General features: G+C 43.8%; 3 protein-coding genes across 10 annotated transcripts in view; 1 reads left to right on the top strand and 2 right to left on the bottom strand.

Moving 5' to 3' along the window:
- pgm2l1 (phosphoglucomutase 2-like 1) overlaps nt 1-1,962 on the bottom strand; it is a 159,197-nt gene extending 157,235 nt beyond the window's left edge. For both annotated transcript variants that reach the window (XM_043692556.2, XM_043692558.2), the window contains exon 1: nt 1,824-1,962. The gene's annotated coding sequence lies outside the window, so the exon portion shown is untranslated. The remainder of the gene's footprint in view (nt 1-1,823) is intronic.
- Nucleotides 1,899-17,511, bottom strand: lipt2 (lipoyl(octanoyl) transferase 2). 6 transcript variants are annotated; one of them, XM_043692552.2, is made up of 3 exons: nt 17,449-17,511; nt 5,006-5,484; nt 1,899-2,113 (listed from the first exon to the last, which is right to left on the bottom strand). In XM_043692552.2, the coding sequence occupies exons 2-3, from the start codon at nt 5,466-5,468 to the stop codon at nt 1,899-1,901; spliced, it is 678 nt and encodes a 225-aa protein (XP_043548487.2). In that variant the 5' UTR covers nt 5,469-5,484; nt 17,449-17,511. The 6 variants fall into 6 exon arrangements, with proteins under 6 accessions (XP_043548487.2, XP_087844598.1, XP_087844597.1 ...); XM_087988472.1 differs by lacking the exon at nt 17,449-17,511 and adding an exon at nt 8,062-8,257; XM_087988471.1 differs by lacking the exon at nt 17,449-17,511 and adding an exon at nt 7,944-8,188.
- A 249-nt stretch (nt 17,512-17,760) lies between these two features.
- The window catches only part of pold3 (polymerase (DNA-directed), delta 3, accessory subunit), a 51,217-nt gene continuing 49,709 nt past the window's right edge, over nt 17,761-19,268 (top strand). For both annotated transcript variants that reach the window (XM_043692548.2, XM_043692547.2), the window contains exon 1: nt 17,761-17,857. In XM_043692548.2, the coding sequence (XP_043548483.2) occupies nt 17,795-17,857 (63 nt within the window). In that variant the 5' untranslated portion in view covers nt 17,761-17,794. The remainder of the gene's footprint in view (nt 17,858-19,268) is intronic.

Below are 19,268 nucleotides of genomic sequence, written 5' to 3'. Positions count from 1 at the left end.
TCATCCCGGGACAGCAGCCGTTCATAAGCCAATTTACCACCATCTTTTCAAGGGATTGACAATAAATAATGGCCTAACCAGCAATGCCCATACACAGTGAATTAATTTTAAACATTCAACATGCTTCTAAATCTCCATGTTCACAAAACATTAATAACGTTAACCTTTAAGTATTACAAATCCCAAGAAACTTTCCAAGGGTGTAAGAAATAGAATATGTCATTTTTGTCATACAAGATATTGTAAAGATCTGTGTCTGTTTACCTTTGTGTTTTTTAACAGAGAAAAAACTATTTTAAGCCAAGTGTTTAGAAGGAATGCTGCATGTTTTGAAAGCAAGTAACTTGACGTTTTGATAAGCATTGTGTTAACAGTTGTTTAAACAAGAGACACGAAAATTAGAGAGAAACGACAGAGGGAATAAAAGTGAACCAGAGAAAAAGAGGACAGAGTAAATGAAACTGACATACAGAACATATAAGAGCCTTGGCCTAATTCAAACAGCAGTGGCTGGGATTTGTGGCAGAGGAACATGAGCTATGAATGAAGAGTAAAATACATTTTGAACTTGAGAGAGAGAGAGAGAGAGAGATGGAGAAGCAAGTGTCAAAAGGAAACCTTCAAAAACGTTAACCATTCAGGTATTAAATTGTTTCCAAAGATTTTCTGAAAAAAATCATAAAAGTCAACATATTAGATGATACTTTCAACTAAAAGACCAATGTCATAATTTATCCCTACAGAAAAAAAACAAAATTAAAATGATATTTCTTTTTCACTAAATAAAATCAAAGTTAGCCCATAGCAATTTTCAACATTTAAAATGGGGCATGTGTCATTGTGAGATAATTGCCCAAGAACATAAAAACAAGAAAAAAAGTCTCGATTTATTCGTATACAAGCTTTAATATTTTTCTGGGTGGATATAATCCCTGACCTCCCATCCGGAGGATGATACAAAATACAGTTCCAACTTATACAAGTTGACCTTCTTCATCAGTGAAACTCATTTTGCCATTCAACTACAATGTACAGCCGTGCATCATAGTCCTGTTGCATACAGCTAGGCAATGCTGGGAATTCAATAGCAAGTAAGTCAGGAGCGTGATGGAATACTCCCCATTTGCCTGGATGAGTATAGGTCCAACAATACTCAAGAAGCTTGACACCATCCAAGACAAAATAGCCCATGCATTAGCACCATGTCCTCAAACATTCACTCCACCCACGCTCAGTGGCAGCAGCATATAGTATCTACAGAATGCAGTGCAGCAACTCTTAAGGCTTCTCCAACAACATCTGCCAAACCTATGACCTCTACCACCAAGAAGAAGGGAAGCAAGTATATGGGAACATCACTACCTGGAATTTTACCTCCAATCATACACACTTTTCTACTTTGAAATATATTACTGTTCCTTCACCGTCACCAAATCAAAATCCTTAAACTCCTTCCCCAATAGCATCGTGGGTGTACGACACAACATGGACTGCAGCGTCTCAAGAAAGCAGCTTACCACCAAATCCTTCGGTGCAATTATGGACAGGAAAAAATGTGCAGGCCAAGCCAGTGACATCCGCATCATGTGAATGAATTTTCCAAATCTGCAGAGCCTCCAGTCTATGTTTCCCCACCACTCCAGTTTTAACATATCTCCTGCTTGGACCTGGACATCTCTTCCTCTATACAGTTCAATACTTCAACCAGGCAGCAATATTCCCCTTTTGGCTGCTTTTCTCCAATAATCACATTCCCTGGAGATAACGCAAAAAGTATCATGATCAAGTCCCACTTCTTACTTACACGACCCAATCAATCTCACCAGTCTCTGCCCACCAAGCCTGTCACATTGGTTGAGTTTCTCTGTGTGGACACCTGACAGGAAATAGTCAAGTCGCTAATGCCTCAGCATGCAGTCAAACTGCTTGGCAAATGTCTCCAGGAGAAGGTCCACAGCGTCTGGCACAGTCACCTCCTTCTTCAGTGCTTGACTCAGGGAGGTGACACCTTTTCCCTCAATGCCGCAGGGGGTGATGTGGGAGAACCAGCTGAGATCATTGTTGCAGTTCAGTGCTAGCCCATGAGAGGTGATGTACCTGCCGCAGTGAATCCCTGATAAAAAGCAAACAAGACAGAAAGATAAAGGTCACAATTCAATCTTGGAATTTCCAAGGGAAATAACAACTCAAACTTTTCCTGCCCTACCCACCCTTTTCTTCAGCTATCACTCCTACTGATTCTCAACACTTTCAACTTTTACTGGGATACAGGCTCCAAATGTTATGATCAGTTATATCCGGCCTCTTGTCCAAGGCACTAATCATAAAAATATTTGACAATGGAACGAAATACAATTCACTCTTTACTTGACAACTCAGGACTTGCTGGTTAATAATCAAGAGGGCAACTTGGTCTGATGTCTCCCATTGGCGTAACTGGGCATTAAGTCCATTTAGCATCTTTAGAACCATTGAAGCAAGTGCCATCTAACTTGGCTGAAACAAAGAACTGGAACTGTCCAGTTTATTCAGCACTGAATAGGAAGAGAGGAGAGTGGGTGAATGCAAACTCCCAGGATAGATACAACAACGATAAGATGAAGGGTAAAGCTCTGTCTACTCCGTTCCCATCAAACACTCCCATGACAGGGACAGCACAGGGTTATTTACAGAATAAAGCTCTGTATACAATGTCCCATCAATCAACTCTAGGACAGACACAGCACGGGGATAGAAACAGTATAAAACCTCCCTCTACTCTTTTAAGCTGAAAGTAAATCTCCTTCTGCACCGTTCCCATCAATCACTCTGGACAGGGGACGGCACGGGGCGAGTTACAAAATGAAGGTCTCTCCGCTCTTTTTTTCAGAAAGTAAATCTACCCCCACCCGACACTGTTTTTTTCAAGATAGTACAGAGTAAATCTCCTTCTACTGTTTTAAACTGAAAGTAAAATACAAGTTAAAGGTCCCTCAACACTGTTCAACAAACATTCCCAGGAAGAGTACAGCACAAAGTTACACAGTAAAGAAGATACCGCTACTCTTTTAAACTGAAACTAATGCTCCCTCGTCACTGTCCAGAGAGACCCTCAGGAGAGGTACAGCACAGGGTTAGATACAGTATTGAGGGAGCTTTGTTCTGTATCTAATCCCATGCTGTACTTGTCCTGGAAGTCTTTGATGGGGACACAGCAAAGCTCCATCTATACGGTCCTCGTCAAACAAACACTCAATCGACATCTATAAATCCCAAAGCTCCTTTGATCTTTCGTTTTTGAAATTCTTTTTCTCGTTGCAAATATTGCACAGATTGCTATTTTTGAATGCCTAGATCTTCCACAGTCTTCCAATTTTTCCCACCCACTGTTTGTAAATTTTGTTTTTTGCTTCTTTACTCCCAGTTCATTTTTCCTTCTCAAATTTTATTACATCTGTAATAATCCCAAGTGACGTTAGCAGTGGACAATTCAGATTCCAGACTGAAAGCTGGCTGGATATTTTGTTTCTGTTTTAACATAATGGTCTCTCATTGAAACATAAGCATGCAATTTTTCAGATTTGGTTTTAGCAATAAAACATAAGTTTACTAAGCAAAAGAAGTTAAGACAAAATAGAATTAACCAAATTATTTAAGTTGTTGTGGTTCTGTTCGCCGAGCTGGGAATTTGTGTTGCAGACGTTTCGTCCCCTGTCCAGGTGACATCCTCAGTGATTGGGAGCCTCTTGTGAAGCGCTCCTGTGATGTTTCCTCCGGCATTTATAGTGATTTGTATCTGCCGCTTCCGGTTGTCAGTTCCAGCTGTCCGCTGCAGTGGCCGGTATATTGGGTCCAGGTCGATGTGCTTATTGATCAAGTCTGTGGATGAGTGCCATGCCTCTAGGAATTCCCTGGCTGTTCTCATAAAATAAGAAAATCTTCTTTACAAATTCCATTACTCGCACTCCCAAGTCTTGAAAATTGTAAAGGATTCCCTAAATTTTTCATACTGGAGTATAAAATGTTCTCAATTTTAAGTAACCTCTTCAGGATTGGATCTAAACACTTCTGCTCCGATAATTCCTAAACTCTGTACCCAGTAATCTGCTGTTCTATCCTCGCCCTTTTTCTGCAGCACTGCTTTATACATCTTTCTACATCCAAGGGCTACTACAGAACTGCCCCAAAACTGAAAAAAAATTAAGTTATAGATATTTCCCTTAAGTTATTATATATAAAAAATGTTAACAATTCCAGACTTTTCCAACAGAAACCTTGATTCACAATTGTTTACCTTGCTTGACAGTAAACTCAATACAAAAACCCATTAGTTCTGAAAGATAGTCTTTATGTCAACAGAAATGTTAAGTTACTCATTAAATTCGACAGATATGCAGAAACTTCCTTACACAAATTCAAAATTTTAAGAGTTTAAACTTCAAACAAATGATATAGTATTTTAAATAAATATTTAAATCATACATTATACATCACACTGATCATGTATCCACAATAAATTGGCTGTGCCCATCTCACTCTCCCACTTGTGTTCTCAAAGTATTTCAGTCTCTTGATATAGGAAAAAGCTCCACTTTTTGTCCGAAAACATTTTTCCTTATCCGGATTCTCTGAATTTATAAATAAATTAACAATTGACTCAGCAGCCAACCCTATGAAACATTACTTTCACCTTTCCTCCAAACACAGCAACAGCCCAGGGCACAGACCTGAGAGGCTGAATGGCTTCCTCCTAAGACAACAAGATGTAGGAGCTAAAGTCAGCCATTCTGCCCATTGAATGGTAGTGCAGAATCAATGATAAACTTTAACTCCAGAACCACAGAATTATTACGGTGCAGGAGGAGGCCATTCAGCCCATCATACCTGTACCAGTTCTATTCCTAGAGCCAATTTCTGCCTTTTCCCCACATCCCTGCACACCATTTCTATCATATAATGCCCTCTTATATACCTGAATTGAAACTGCCTCCATTACATTTCTTCCAGAGGCAGTGGTATCACTTACCTATAGCACAGATTTTGTCATTTTGAACCCATACTCCAGTGTCAGGCGAGGTCTCTGCCTTGATCCCAAACCTGTGGCATAGGCGGATAACCGTAGTCTCCAACTCGCCCACGTACCACCGGACGCTCTTCCTGAAGTGAGCCAGGTTGAGGATGGGATAACACACCAGCTGCCCAGGGCCATGAAAGGTGATCAGGCCACCTCTGTCAGACCGATGGAACTCTGCCCCCAACTGCTTCAGTCTCTCCTCCTCCTTGATTGGGTACTGTGCCGTCCTAATCCCAATGGTATAGACAGGATCGTGCTCACACAGCAGCATGGCGTTGACAGGGGGTTCAGCTGTGGGCTGCTGGGACAGGGCATTGAGGTGACGTTGAATGAAGGTCCGCTGTGCCTGCAGCCCATCTGCATACGAAATCCTGCCCAGATTCACAACTTCAATCACAGGCTTCAATAAGGGCATGGTGACTAAACATAGGCTGCAGGGTGCACAGAATAAGAGATAAGTGTTTATAGAACACCTTTCACACGACCACCATATAAAGTATATCCAATGAAGAACAAGTTACTGTTGGGATGGAGGAATCGCAGCAGTCCATTTGCAACAGAAAGTGATAACAATCTGATATTCTGTATTGCACAATGGTTAGAAATAAATATTAGCCTGCATGATAACTTTTAAACTGTTAAAAGCAAAACAAAAACACAGTTTGGGCAAACTTTAAATTGTCAGTCCCTTCCTATTTTCCAGGTTCTGTGTCAAATTTAATTGGTCAAAGCTAAAACTCAGGCAGCATCCGAGGAGCAGGAAAACCGATGTTTTGAGCCAGAGCCCTCCTGATGAAGGGCTCTGGCCTGAAACATCAATTTTCCGGCTCCTCAGATGTCACCTGACCTGCTGTGCTTTTCCAGCAACTCAACTCTGATCTCCAGCATCTGCAGACCTCACTGTCTCCCAAAGCTAAAAGTCAACAAACACCACGTTATAGTCCAACAGGTTTATTTGGAAGTACTAGCTTTCAGAGCCCTGCTTCCTCATCAGGTAGCGGTGGAGCAGGATCACACAGAAATTATAGCAACTGAAACAATATATTGAACAAACCTAGATTGCTGTTAAGTCTTTAATCTTTTAGAATGGGTTGTAGGTTTCAGTTCATTAATACGTAAATCCCAGAATTTCTTTTAAGTCACTTTCTCAAGATAACTTAAGGTTTTATTTTTAAAAAATGACATCTCAACTCAGACAGTGCATTAAAGCTGCGAGGTTAGAGTCTGTCTATATCACAAGTCTTGAGTCAGACTTGTTCTATTTCCAAAGTATGAATTTATAAAACATTACACAGATTGACGGCCTGCATTGACTGCCTGCAGATTGCATGCTTTTTGAGCAGAATAGAATGTATCTACAAATAGAATTCTGCAAACACTTCAGCAGTCAGGGATTTTCGGACTCGGATTCGAGCGACCATCCTCCAAGGTAGACTTCGGGATATGCAACAATGCAAAGTGGCCAAGCAGAGGCTGATAGCCAAGTTTGGGACCCACGAGGATGGCCTCAACTGGGACTTTGGGTTCATGTCACACTACAGGTGACCCCACTACACTATAAATTCTCTCTCTCTCACATACTCAGACACTCACGCAGGCACACTCAGACACACATATATACCCATGCACACACACTCATAAGCTTATACTCCCTCACACACACTCACATGCACGCACACACAAGCGCTTATGGGGGGAATTTGCATTTGAGGAATTGGACTGGCAGACACATCTGTGTCTCATGATCCTGCTCCACAGCTACCTGATGAAAGAGAGGGCTCTGAAAGCAAATATAGGTACAAAATCCTTTATCCGAAATCCTTGGGGCCAGTTGTTTCTCAGAATTTAAACTTTTTTGGATTTTGGAATAAGTTACATTTTCACAGTGAAATTTAAAAAAAAAAGTTACCTAACAGCAGGTGCACGTGTGAATAGTATGAGTGCGGAGACACAATTGACGCCTGCCAGTGCTGGGCCAAGCCGCCACGTCACATCTGAGTGATGTGGTTTGAGTAGGTGTAGAGTTGGGTCACCTGTTCACATTCCAAAATGATGCTCCATACTCCATGAAAAACATCTAGGATTTCGGAATTTTAGATAAACCCATTGGACTAAAACCTAGTGTTGTGATTTTTAACTTTATCCACCCCAGTCCAACACCGGCACCTCCACATCAGATTTAACTGGGGCATTGCAAGATCCCAATACATAGGTGCCTTTCCCAGTTTCAGATCAAGATGGAAACAGAACAGTTTCAAGCTAAGTTCGGGTGAAGTGAGCAGTTTTATTTTCATCCACTTGTGGAATGTGACAATTGCTTGGCCAGTTGTACCAACAGAACCAGCAAATGCCAAATGATCAAAAGCTCTGGTTGTTTGAGATATATCAAACTGCTCAATATTATCATCCGTACCCACAGTCTGCGTTTCTTTTGCAGTACAACTCTGCACTAGATGCTCCATTTAGTTTCTGTTAAAAACAATGAATTTCAGATGACAAAGCTACTGAGTTGTCTCTCATTTGATTTGATGAGAAGAAAGTTTGCATGATATAGCAGCTTGTCACATCCAGAAACATTTCAAAGTGCCCCATAAAATATTGAAGTGTGCTTGCTTTTAATGATTCAATGGAACAATCATTTTGCACAAAGCAAGGCCCCACAAACAGCAATGTGTTGCATGATTAGTTAAAATATTTTTTGGTGATTTCAGCAAAGTAGGAAGAACAACTACTGGAATAGAGAGTTGTGAATGTTTCTTCTTTAAGAACAGCCCTTTGGATTAAATGCTGATCAGCTGGACTGGGGCTTAAGGATAGGCGCGTGACACTTCACAACTGTGTTTGCTAGCGAGATGGCAGAATCTTGTTGTTTCTTAATCTACAAAGCGACTCCATACTAGCCGATTTGTTCTTGTTTCTTTTACTGACATGTTCTGGATCCATCAGGATTTTAGTGCAACTTGGAGGTTTCATCATAGGATGTCTCTTGGTAGGTCCAAATCATTCACTGAGATGCTTCGTGTATACACTCGTCTCCGGTGCTGGTCGTGAAAGCTTCTCTTTGGTCTTGCATCATAAAACCTTTGTGAGAAGGCTGGAGATCCAGTGTGCACAGTATCGACCCAATGGTAAAGAACAGCAAGCAAAAAGACTAGCACACCCAGACAGTTTACAAAGCAAAGCAGCTCTTCTTCGGTCATCCCGCAGGTCTGGGGAAAATGACGAAAGAACCAAATCACTATTTGCTCGACTAGTTTCCACTTATTTATAGAATTGTGATTATACAGGGTCAGTGGCTCAGTTTTACAAGCAGCAAATCTGAAGTCATGCAATCAAACCTCACCATAGCGATTACAAAACTGAATTCAATATTTTTGATTTGTGATCCGACACTCAAAGTGATCATTAAAGCTGTTAGCTCATTGCAAAAACCTCAGTGCACTAATGATCTTCAGAGAAAGCAACAAGCCACCTAACATAAGAAATTAAGGGCAGGAGTACGCCATTCTAATCTGAGCCGACTCAGCCATTCAATATGATCACTGGATGTAGGTTTGCTCGCTGAGCTGAAAGGTTCACGTTCAGACATTTCGTCACCATACTAGGTAATATCTTCAGTGAGCCTCTGGATGAAGTATTGCTGATGATTCATGCTTTCTATTTACATGTTTAAACATACAAATAGAAAACAGGAATCATGAGCAATACTTTGTCCGGAGGCTCACTGACGACGTTACCTAGTATGATGACGAAACATCTGAAAGTGAACCTTCCAACTCAGCGTGCAAACCTACATCCAGAACCTCAACCTGAGCTACAAATCTTCTCAAAACTCACTAATATGATCACGGCTGATCATAGAGCTAAATACCCTAGTTCCACACTCTCTCCACATGCTTTGACCCCTTTAAACGACAAAAGCCGTATCTACTTCCTTCTTGAAAATATGTTTTGGCCTCAACCCACTTTGTGGTCGTGAATTCCACAGGCTCATCACTCTCTGCATGAAAAACTTATTTTTCATCTCCGTCCTTACTGAAGTCCATATAGATCATATCTACCGCTCTGCCCTCATCAATCCTCTTTGTTACTTCTTCAAAACAGTCAATCAAGTTTGAGAGACATGATTTCCCACACACAAAGCCATGTTGACTATCCCTAATCAGTCCTTGCCTTTCCAAATACATGTACATCCTGTCCCTCAGGATTCCCTCCAACAACTTGCCCACCACCCACGTCAGGTTCACTGGTCTATAGTGATGGCTTGTCCTTACCACCTTTTTTAAACAGTGGCACCGTTTTCCGGCACCTCACCGGTGACTATCGATGATACAAATATCTCAGCAAGAGGCCCAGCAATCACTTCTCTAGCTTCCCACAGATTTCTAGCGTACACTTGATCAGGTCCTGGGGATTTATCCACCTTAATGCATTTCAAGACAACCAGCACTTCCTCCTCTGTAATATGGACATTTTTCAAGACGTCACCATCTATCTCCCTACATTCTATATCTTCCATGTCCATAAGAGGTAAAGTTAGTAATTTTGCAGATGACACCAAAATTGAAGGTGCAGTGGACAGCAAAGGAAGTTACCTCAGATTACAATAGGATCTTGATCAGATGGGCCAATGAGCACAGAAGTGGCAGATGGAGTTTAATTCAGATAAATACTGCATTTTGGGAAAGCAAATCTTAGCAGGTCTTATACACTTAATAGTAAGGTCTTCGGGAGTGTTGCTGAACAAAGAGACCTTGGAGTTCAGGTTCATAGCTCCTTGAAAGTGGAGTCGCAGTAGATAGGATAGTGAAGGCGGCGTTTGGTATGCTTTCCTTTATTGGTCAGAGTATTGAGTAGAGGAGTTGGGAGGTCATGTTGCGGCTGTACAGGACATTGGTTAGGCCACTGTTGGAATATTGCATGCAATTCTGGTCTCCTTCCTATCGGAAAGATGTTGTGAAACCTGAAAGAGTTCAGAAAAGATCTAAGGATATTGCCAGAGTTGGAGGATTTGAGTTATAGGGATAGGATGGACAGGCTGGGGCTGTTTTCCCTGGAGTGTGGGAGGCTGAGGGGTGACCTTATAGAGGTTTACAAAATTATGAGGGGCATTAATAGGGTTAATATGTAAAGTCTTTTCCCTGGGGTCGGGGAGTCCAGAACTAGAGGGCATAGGTTTAGGGTGAGAGGGGAAAGATATAAAAGAGACCTAAGGGACATATTTTTCATGCAGATGGTGGTACGTGTATAGAATGAGCTACCAGAGGAAGTGGAGGAGGCTGGTAGAATTGCAACATTTAAAAGGCATTTGGATGGGTATGTAAATAGGAAGGGTTTGGAGGGATATAGGCCGGGTGTGGCAAGTGGGATTAGATTGGGTTGGAATATCTGGTCAGCATAGCCAGGTTGGACCGAAGGGTCTGTTTCCATGTTCTACATCTCTATGACTCTATGACTCTTAAAAGGTCTCTGCCTTATGTCATTCAAAGTGGATCAGCATGGCACTCCGGTTTACTGAAGGTATGGTAACTAAATTTGCTAAATACACAAAAATAGTTCAGAAAATAAAAGTTGTGAAAAGGACAGGATGAAGCTATAAAGAGAAACAGATTGGTTGACTGGGCAAGGATTTGGCAAGTGGAGGACATACAAACTTTTTGCGGGGGTTGACAAAGTAGATACTGAGAGGCTACTTCCCTTTGTGGAAGAGTCAAGGACCAAATGGCAGAATCACAATGTAAGGAGTCACCCAGTGAGGACACAGAAGGAATTTCAGGCGAACGTGATAACCCTCACTCCATTTAGTGATCCGACCTAGCCAGCCCTCTGCAGTAAAGACTTCCACAGATTCATGACCCTCAGAAGAAATTCTGCCTCATCTGAGTTAGATGTATGATACCTTGTTCTGAGATTATGCCTCTGGTCCTAAACTCTCCTACAAGGAGAAACAATTTTTACATATCTACCCTGTAAAGTCACCTATGAATATTATATGTCTCAATAAGATCACTTCTTTGGAATTTAGAAGAATGATAGTACAAGCCAAAACTACTTAACCTCTCCTCATAAGGTCATTCCTTCCAAACCTGGTCACAGTCTAGTGACCGGTCTCTACACTACATACAATGCCAGTACATCTTTCCTTAAATAAGGGGACCAAAATTGTTCACAGTATTCCAGCTCTGGTCTGACTCGCGCCTTGTATAGTTTTAGCAAAACCTCCCTACATTTATTCTCCATTCCCTTTGAAATAAAGGCCAACATTCCATTTACTTTTCACAATATCCATTGAACTTGGATACTAGCATTTTGTGTTTTACGGATAAGCACTCTGTAGCTTTCTAGTCTTCTATTTAAAAAGAACCTAAGAGGCAGCAGATGGTGTGTTTATGGAATGAGCTGCCAGAAGAAACGGTGGAGGCTGGTACAATCACAACATTTAAAAAGCGTCTGGATGAGTATAGGAATAGGAAGGGTGTAGAGGGATATGATAGCAAATGGGACTAGATTAATTTAGGATAGCTATTCAGCATGGACGAGTTAAATCAAAGGGTCGGTTTCTGGTTGTACAACGCTTATGACTTTAACTAATATGGAGCTCCTCTGTTCTTTCTGCAAAAGCGAATAACCTCACATTTCTCATATTCCTTCTGTCAAGTTTTTGCCTGCTCACTTAACTTTGTCTATAGACTTCTGTAGATTGTGTGTCATCCTGGTCATTTGCCTTCCTATCTATTTTTGTGTCATCTGCAAACTTGGCTATAGTACATTCACTTTCTTCATTCAAGTCATTGATATATATCGTAAATAAATGTGGCATTAATGCTGTTCCCTTTGGCACTCCACAAGTTACAAGTTGGTATCCAGATAATGTCCCTTTATCCCAACTCTGTCTTCTATTAGCTATGTATTTCCTCTGAAGAAGAATGTAAAATAGGGGTCACTGTTTAAAAATGAGGCGTCACCCAATTAAGACTGAGATGAGGAGAATTTCTTTTGAGGGTTGAGAGTCTTTGAAACTGCTAACCAGGAAAACCAGTGGAAACAGTGTCTTGAATATTTTTAAGGCAGAGATAGTTATATTTGTGCTCAGCAGCACGGTGATGGGTTATCAAGTCTAAGTAGGAGTGTGGAGTAATCTAATTGAATTAGCTTTATTGTCACATGTACTCAAATGAGTACAGTGAAAAGTGTATAATTTGCCACTTATTGCATCAGCTTAGGTACCTAGATATGAGAAAGGTTATAGCCTTAAATGTTGTCCTTAAACATTTAGACTAAAATATAATTTTGAATTATAGAACACATTTGCTGCATACTAGAAAAATGATATGGCAGGGAAGGTAAGATAATTAAGAACATTTGCCTTAATATCAGCGAATCTGTATAAACATGACACTGAGTAATAACATTCACAGCCGTTCCTTTCTGAAATTAATAAACAATGTTTAATTCGGTCCTCGGAACAAAACTCTATCAAATTAACTTCTCTCCCGAATTATTGTCTTTTGCTATTATCTGTCTAGTTCAGAACATGCAGTGCTTTCATTAACTTTTGCGTTTGTGACAGTAACACCTTTGTAAACCTGTGTATAAAAATAGTCTGTTTATAATAGGATGACGGAGTAGCCTGCCTAAGGGCTCCTGAAGAGCTGATGTTCTACTCTCTTGGATTATTAGAATCCAGTTAGCCTGGCTTCTTGGTATCAGAGTTATGTTGTTGTGTGATGCTATTAGTAAATGAAGGGAATGATTAAAATTAAATAAACTGTAAGAGTTTTTTTTTATTCCAGACCAAAGAGTACGATGTCCAGGGCGAACCATGAGACAGGGATACAGGTCTGAGTCCACAAGGGATTCCCTCGGTTGTCTCATATCTTTACTTTAACAGATACAATCCTTCATTACAGAATAGAGAAATGGTGAACAAAAAAGTTACATTACAGCTATACACAGTATAACCAAAGGTCAGAAAAATCAAGAAGCTAAGTTAGAGACAAACATCACAATCTCTCTACAAAGACTCTCCACAGCTGGGGGCTGCCACGTGGTCTGACGATTGGCTGCCGCCATGCTCTACACTGGGCCGCTGGTGACCCCATTTTGGCTGCTGGCACCTCTGCTGACCCCGGCCGAGGGAAGGGAGGGAGAGGAAAAAACAAGAAACAGAAAGAAAAAGAACGAGTGAAATGGAGGAGCTCCAGCTAGAGCATACTACTCTGCTGCCATCTTACCGGAATTCAGATCAGTCATGTTGTTAAATGAATGGCAGAGTAAGCTCAAGATGCCGAGTTGCCTAGTTCTGTTTCTATTCTATATAGTCAAATGAATGTCAGGAAGCAATGCTTGGATTATTTGTAATTGCTTGGTACTGGTGTGGTATGAATGTTCCACTCAAGTTCAGCTCTATATTCCATGTTTAGATGAAAGCTGTAATAGAGGTCAGAAGGTTGGAAACCAAACTGGGTTAAAGAAGAGGTTAAAGTTGAGTAGGTGACACTCGATAACAATATTGACAACATCTTCTATCCAGGTAAAAACAATGACTGCAGATGCTGGAAACCAGATTTTGGATTAGTGGTGCTGGAAGAGCACAGCAGTTCAGGCAGCATCCTCAGATGCTGCCTGAACTGCTATGCTCTTCCAGCACCACTAATCCAACATTTTCTATCCATCTTGAGTTGGTTGAGTTGCTTCAGTAATAACCTTCCCTCCATAAAAGTTAGAAGTGGGATGTTCACCAAAGCTTACACAATGTTTAACACCATTTGACTCTGCAGTTACTGAAGACAAAATACTGCAACACCTGGACAGTATCCAGATTTGGATTGACAAGTAGCAAGTAACATTTATGCCAAAAGTGAAAATGCTGGAAAATCTCAGCAGGTCAGGCAGCATCTGTAAGGAGAGAAAAGAGCAGACGTTTCGAGGCTAACTGACCCTTTGTCAAAGCTGATCTCTATTACAGCTTTCGTCTAAACATGGAATATAGAGCTGAACTTGAGTGGAAAATTCATACCACACAAGTACCTGCTGAGAGTTTCCAGCAATTTCTCTTTTGGTTTCAGATTCCAGCATCCACAGTAATTTGCTTTTAACATTTATGCCACATATGTAAGGCAACAGTAATTTCCAACAAGACAGAATCCAAGCATCATGCCTTGACAATCAATGGAATTACCTTTGTTGAATTGTTCCACTAGCGATATCTTGCAAGTTTACTTCAGTTTCTGGTCAAAGTTGACTACTCAATCAAATATAGTGGCTACAATAGCAGGTCAAAGGCTCAAAGTTCTGCCATGAATAACTCATCTCCTGACTCCCCATATCCTATTGACCATTTATAAAAGGTACAAGTCAGGGATGTGAAGGAATATTCCCTACTGTCTGAATGAATGCAGCTCCAACAGCACGAGAAGCTTGACACCATCCAGCAGAAAGCAGTCCATTTAATTTGCAACACACCCACAAATATCACTCCCTCCAACAATGTTCATAGCAGTAATGTGTACCACTTAAAAGGGCAATGTAGAAGATACGTGGGGAGACCACTACCTGCATGATCCTCTCCAAGTCACCCTCCCTCCTGGCTTGGTAATATAATGCCATTCCTTTATCCCTATGTGAAAATTCTGCATCTCCCTCCCTAATGGCATTATGGGCCTACCTATATGCTATTGTACATTAAGCAGACGTAGGGAATATAGCTCTGATAAAACAACACCCCTTTGACTTACTCCTTTCAAAGCCAGATAAGTCCAGAAGGAGGTGGAGGCCATGTTCAACGAGGATATCATCAAACCAAGCCAAAGCGAGTAGAGTTCGCCAATCGTCTTAGTTTCCAAACCGGACAGGGCTCAATGATTCTGCTTAGATTATCGGAAGGTCAATGCCGTTACAAAATCAGTCTCGTATCCAATTCCTAGATTGGAAGACTATATAGAGAGAAAGTTGGACAAGCCAGTTATATCACCAAGTTGGACTTTATGCGTGGTTACTGGCAGGTACCTTTGTCAGAATCAGTGAAAGAAATTTCTGCATTTGTAACCACAAGTGGGAAATATCAATTTAAAGTGATGCCTTTTGGAATGAAAAACACACCCTTCACATTCTAAGGACTCATGAACAGAGTTGTGGCTGCGTTAACAAACTATGCAGTCTATTTGGATGATGCAGTGATCTTTTAAGTCCTGGAAAGATCACATGGTACAGTTGGTAGAGCCGTTTGAACGGCTACGAGAAGCAAAACTGCTAATAAACTTAAACAAAACTGAATTTTCGAAAGCAGAGGTGACGTTCTTGGGACATAACATCAGTCATGGAAGGTCAACCCCATGGAACGCAAAGACGAAGACCATCAAGGAATTTCCGAGAGCAACCTTGAAGAAAGGAGGTGCTTCGATTCTTCAAACCCAGCGGATTCTATCGGAAGTTTGTTCCAACGTTCAACAGTGTAGTGGCACCATTAATTGATTTGCTGAAGAACACAAATTTTCAAATGGTCAGAACAATACCAGGGGGCATTCGACCATTTGAAAGCAATATTAACCAATGCACCAGTTTTAGCTACACCAAACTTTTCAAAACCTTTTACAGTTGCCATTGATGCTCACGACATAGAGTTGGAGGTGTACTGTTACAGGAAGATGAGGATGGGATTGAACTGCCAAAAGACAACAGATGTAGGTTGTTAGTTTAAGAGCTCTCTGAGAGGTACCTGTTTGGGGAAGGAGAACATATAGGCCGATCTGGAGAGAATAAACAGGAGATTCGACAAAGGTGATTGGTTTTGAAACGTACCTTTATCTATCAAAGACGACCTGTGATCAGAACCCCCAAGAAGAAAAGAAGACAGAAAAAATCGACAGAGGTCACTCTGCAAAACTCTGGTTTTGAAACGTGATTTTTTTTTGTAAATCATAATCGGGAGTTTTATCAGACTCTTATTGTAGAGGGGGGAGGTAAAAGGTAGGTTTAAGAGAAAGGAGTTGTAAATAGTTATTAGTTAATTATTCTCGGCTAGACTTAAAAAGCCATTAATTTTTATTTTAAATAGTGACTTTTGAGGATACTTCTTTGCCCCTCAAATTTTAACAGGTTACATGACGGGGTGAAGCTTTTCTGTGTTGCTGGTTTAAATTAACAGAGGGGTTTACCCAGTGTCGTAACAGACTGTTGCGGTTCAAAGCAGCAGCTCATCACCACCACTTTCTCAAAGGCTACTAGTAATGGGCAACAAATGCTGGCCTGATGAAGGGCTTTTGCCCAAAATGTTGATTTTCTTGCTCCTTGGATGCTGCCTGAACTGCTGTGCTTTTCCAGCAGGACACAACTCTAACCTCCAGCATCTGCAGTCCTCACTTTAGCCTAATAAATGCTGGTCCACCAGCAATGCCCACATCCTTTGAGTAATTTTATTTTAAAATGAGTGCATATGATTGAACATAGTCTGATGGGCCAGTGATTGGCCTTTCATTAATCTGGTATCAAGAAGCCAGCTGATGTTATTACTGGACAAGTCAAATCCCACACTCATATCTGGATTGGTGGATTTTTTTTGTGTTTTATCAATTTACCCTCCAAAGCATAAGCATGGACCGGAAACGTTAACTCTGCTCAAATGCTGCCAGACCTGTTGAGTTTCTCCAGCATCTGCAGTTCTTTGGAACACCTTGGGATGTTTTCAGAACCAAAGAATGGTTAGAGCATAGGAAAATACCACGCTGTATCTCTTCATCTAGGATACTCAACTTTTTGCTGTAATTCTACAAGCGTTCTTTTTTCAGATCATCCAATTACCATTGAAACGTATCTTCACGACGTTATAAAGCTATTCCAGATGCTAACCCCGTTGTCGTGGGTGGACGCTTGTTTTATCCCTACCCCCCCCTCCCCATGCCTCCGTTGCTTTTATGACCAATTTTGTTAAATCTTTTTGTGCTTTTGTTATCGGTCGTTTCACCAGTGGGAACAGTTTCTTCCCTCCTACTCCATCCAGACTAATGTTTCCTCTAAGGTCCGAGGTCGGTGCTCAGCAGCGGCTTCCAGAATCAAGCCGCAGCCTGAGACGATCAACGTGCGGGAGGCAGGCGGCGGGAGGCGGGGGCTTCAAGGGAAAGTTGGTCCGGGCCCCTCAGCAGTTTGAAAATGTCGATGACATCTCCTCTCACCTGACCTTCAAGGAAAACCGTCCAGCCTCCTCAATCTGGCGACGTAAGTTAATTTTGACTATTAAAAGTTTACGAATGGCGAGATTCTGTACTGGGTTACTGTTCACCACAGAACCTTCAGACAGACAGTGAGATTTAATATATAGCCCCTTACACCGCAATACATTATAATTTTATGAGATAAAGTAAGATTGAACCAAGTTTTCAAAATAAAGCAGCCCTTACCAATTCAGAAAACGGTAACTACCTCAGACCGCGGCTGCCGCCATCTTCACAACCTTTAAACCCACCGCAAAGCTTCAATATTTAAATATTATTATTAATTTGAATCCACGCTGGTTCATGTTTTACAATCCCCCACCAATCGTCTGTTAGTAAGAAAACAATGATTTTATTTCTGGGGATTTTTTTTCTCTCAGGGCACCTGGTTGCCAAGGCAACAGGCCCCCGCCCGCCCACTGACCCTTGACCCCGCGTTTCCCGCCTGCGCCCACAGGCCTCACCCCCCCAAATGTCCCCGCCCCCATGACCTCTCACCCTCCCACTCCGCTTTCCCGCTTCGGCCGTGGCGATGGAGGAGCTGGAGCTTGTGGTGGAGAACATTGAGGAGCTGGTGGCGGATGAGAATCGGATCGTGAGTGGGGGGGGGGTAAAGACAGTGAGGGGTACACCACCCGGGGGGAGAGAGTGAGGGGTACACCACCCGGGGGGGGAGGGGAGAGAGTGAGGGGTACACCACCCGGGGGGGGGAGGGGAGAGAGTGAGGGGTACACCACCTGGGGGGGGGGGGGGGGGGGAGAGAGTGAGGGGTACACCACCCTGGGGGGGGGGGGAGGGGAGAGAGTGAGGGGTACACCACCCGGGGGGGGGGGAGAGAGAGTGAGGGGTACACCACCCGGGGGGGGGAGAGGGGAGAGAGTGAGGGGTACACCACCCGGGGGGGGGGGAGGGGAGAGAGTGAGGGGTACACCACCCGGGGGGGGGAGGGGAGAGAGTGAGGGGTACACCACCCGGGGGGGGGGGGGGAGGGGAGAGAGTGAGAGGTACACCACCCGGGGGGGGGGGGAGGGGAGAGAGTGAGGGGTACACCACCCGGGGGGGGGGGGAGGGGAGAGAGTGAGGGGTACACCACCCGGGGGGGGGGAGGGGAGAGAGTAAGGGGTACACCACCCGGGGGGGGGGGGGAGGGGAGAGAGTGAGGGGTACACCACCCGGGGGGGGGGGAGGGGAGAGAGTGAGGGGTACACCACCCGGGGGGGGGGGGGGAGGGGGAGAGAGTGAGGGGTACACCACCCGGGGGGGGGGGAGAGAGAGTGAGGGGTACACCACCCGGGGGGGGGGAGGGAGAGAGTGAGGGGTACACCACCCGGGGGGGGGGGAGAGAGAGTGAGGGGTACACCACCCGGGGGGGGGGGAGAGAGAGTGAGGGGTACACCACCCGGGGGGGGGGGAGAGAGAGTGAGGGGTACACCACCCGGGGGGGGAGGGGAGAGAGAGTGAGGGGTACACCACCCGGGGGGGGGAGGGGAGAGAGTGAGGGGTACACCACCCGGGGGGGGGGGGGGGGGGGGGGAGGAGAGAGTGAGGGGTACACCACCCGGGGGAGAGAGTGAGGGGTACACCACCCGGGGGAGAGAGTGAGGGGTACACCACCCGGGGGGGGGAGAGAGTGAGGGGTACACCACCCGGGGGGGGGGGGGGGGGGGAGAGAGAGAGTGAGGGGTACACCACCCGGGGGGGGGGAGAGAGAGTGAGGGGTGCACCACCCGGGGGGGGGGGGGGGGGGGGGGGGGGAAGAGAGAGTGTGAGGGGTACACCACCCGGGGGGGGAGAGTGAGGGGTACACACCCGGGGGGGGAGAGTGAGGGGTACACCACCCGGGGGGGGGGGGGGGGGGGAGAGAGAGTGAGGGGTACACCACCCGGGGGGGGGGGTGGGGGGGGGGCTGAGAGTGAGGGGTACACCACCCGGGGGGGGGGGGTGGGGGGGGGAGAGAGTGAGGGGTACACCACCCGGGGGGGGGAGAGAGAGTGAGGGGTACACCA

This window comes from Chiloscyllium plagiosum, unplaced genomic scaffold (assembly GCF_037043375.1).
Source record: "Chiloscyllium plagiosum isolate Xiang-an unplaced genomic scaffold, Cpla_swu_hap1 HiC_scaffold_6, whole genome shotgun sequence".
NCBI classification, from domain to species: Eukaryota; Metazoa; Chordata; class Chondrichthyes; order Orectolobiformes; family Hemiscylliidae; genus Chiloscyllium; species Chiloscyllium plagiosum.
This window is presented reverse-complemented; position numbering and strand designations above follow the sequence as displayed.

Coding starts and splice junctions, on each gene's coding strand:
- lipt2 (XM_087988471.1), bottom strand. CDS start 8,029: ATGATGAAACCTCCAAGTTGCACTAAAATCCTGATGGATCCAGAACAT. Junction 5,485..7,943: donor AACAAATCGGCTAGTATGGA/GTCGCTTTGTAG, acceptor TGCACCCTGCAG/CCTATGTTTAGTCACCATGC. Junction 2,114..5,005: donor TGACAAAATCTGTGCTATAG/GTAAGTGATACC, acceptor GCTTTTTATCAG/GGATTCACTGCGGCAGGTAC.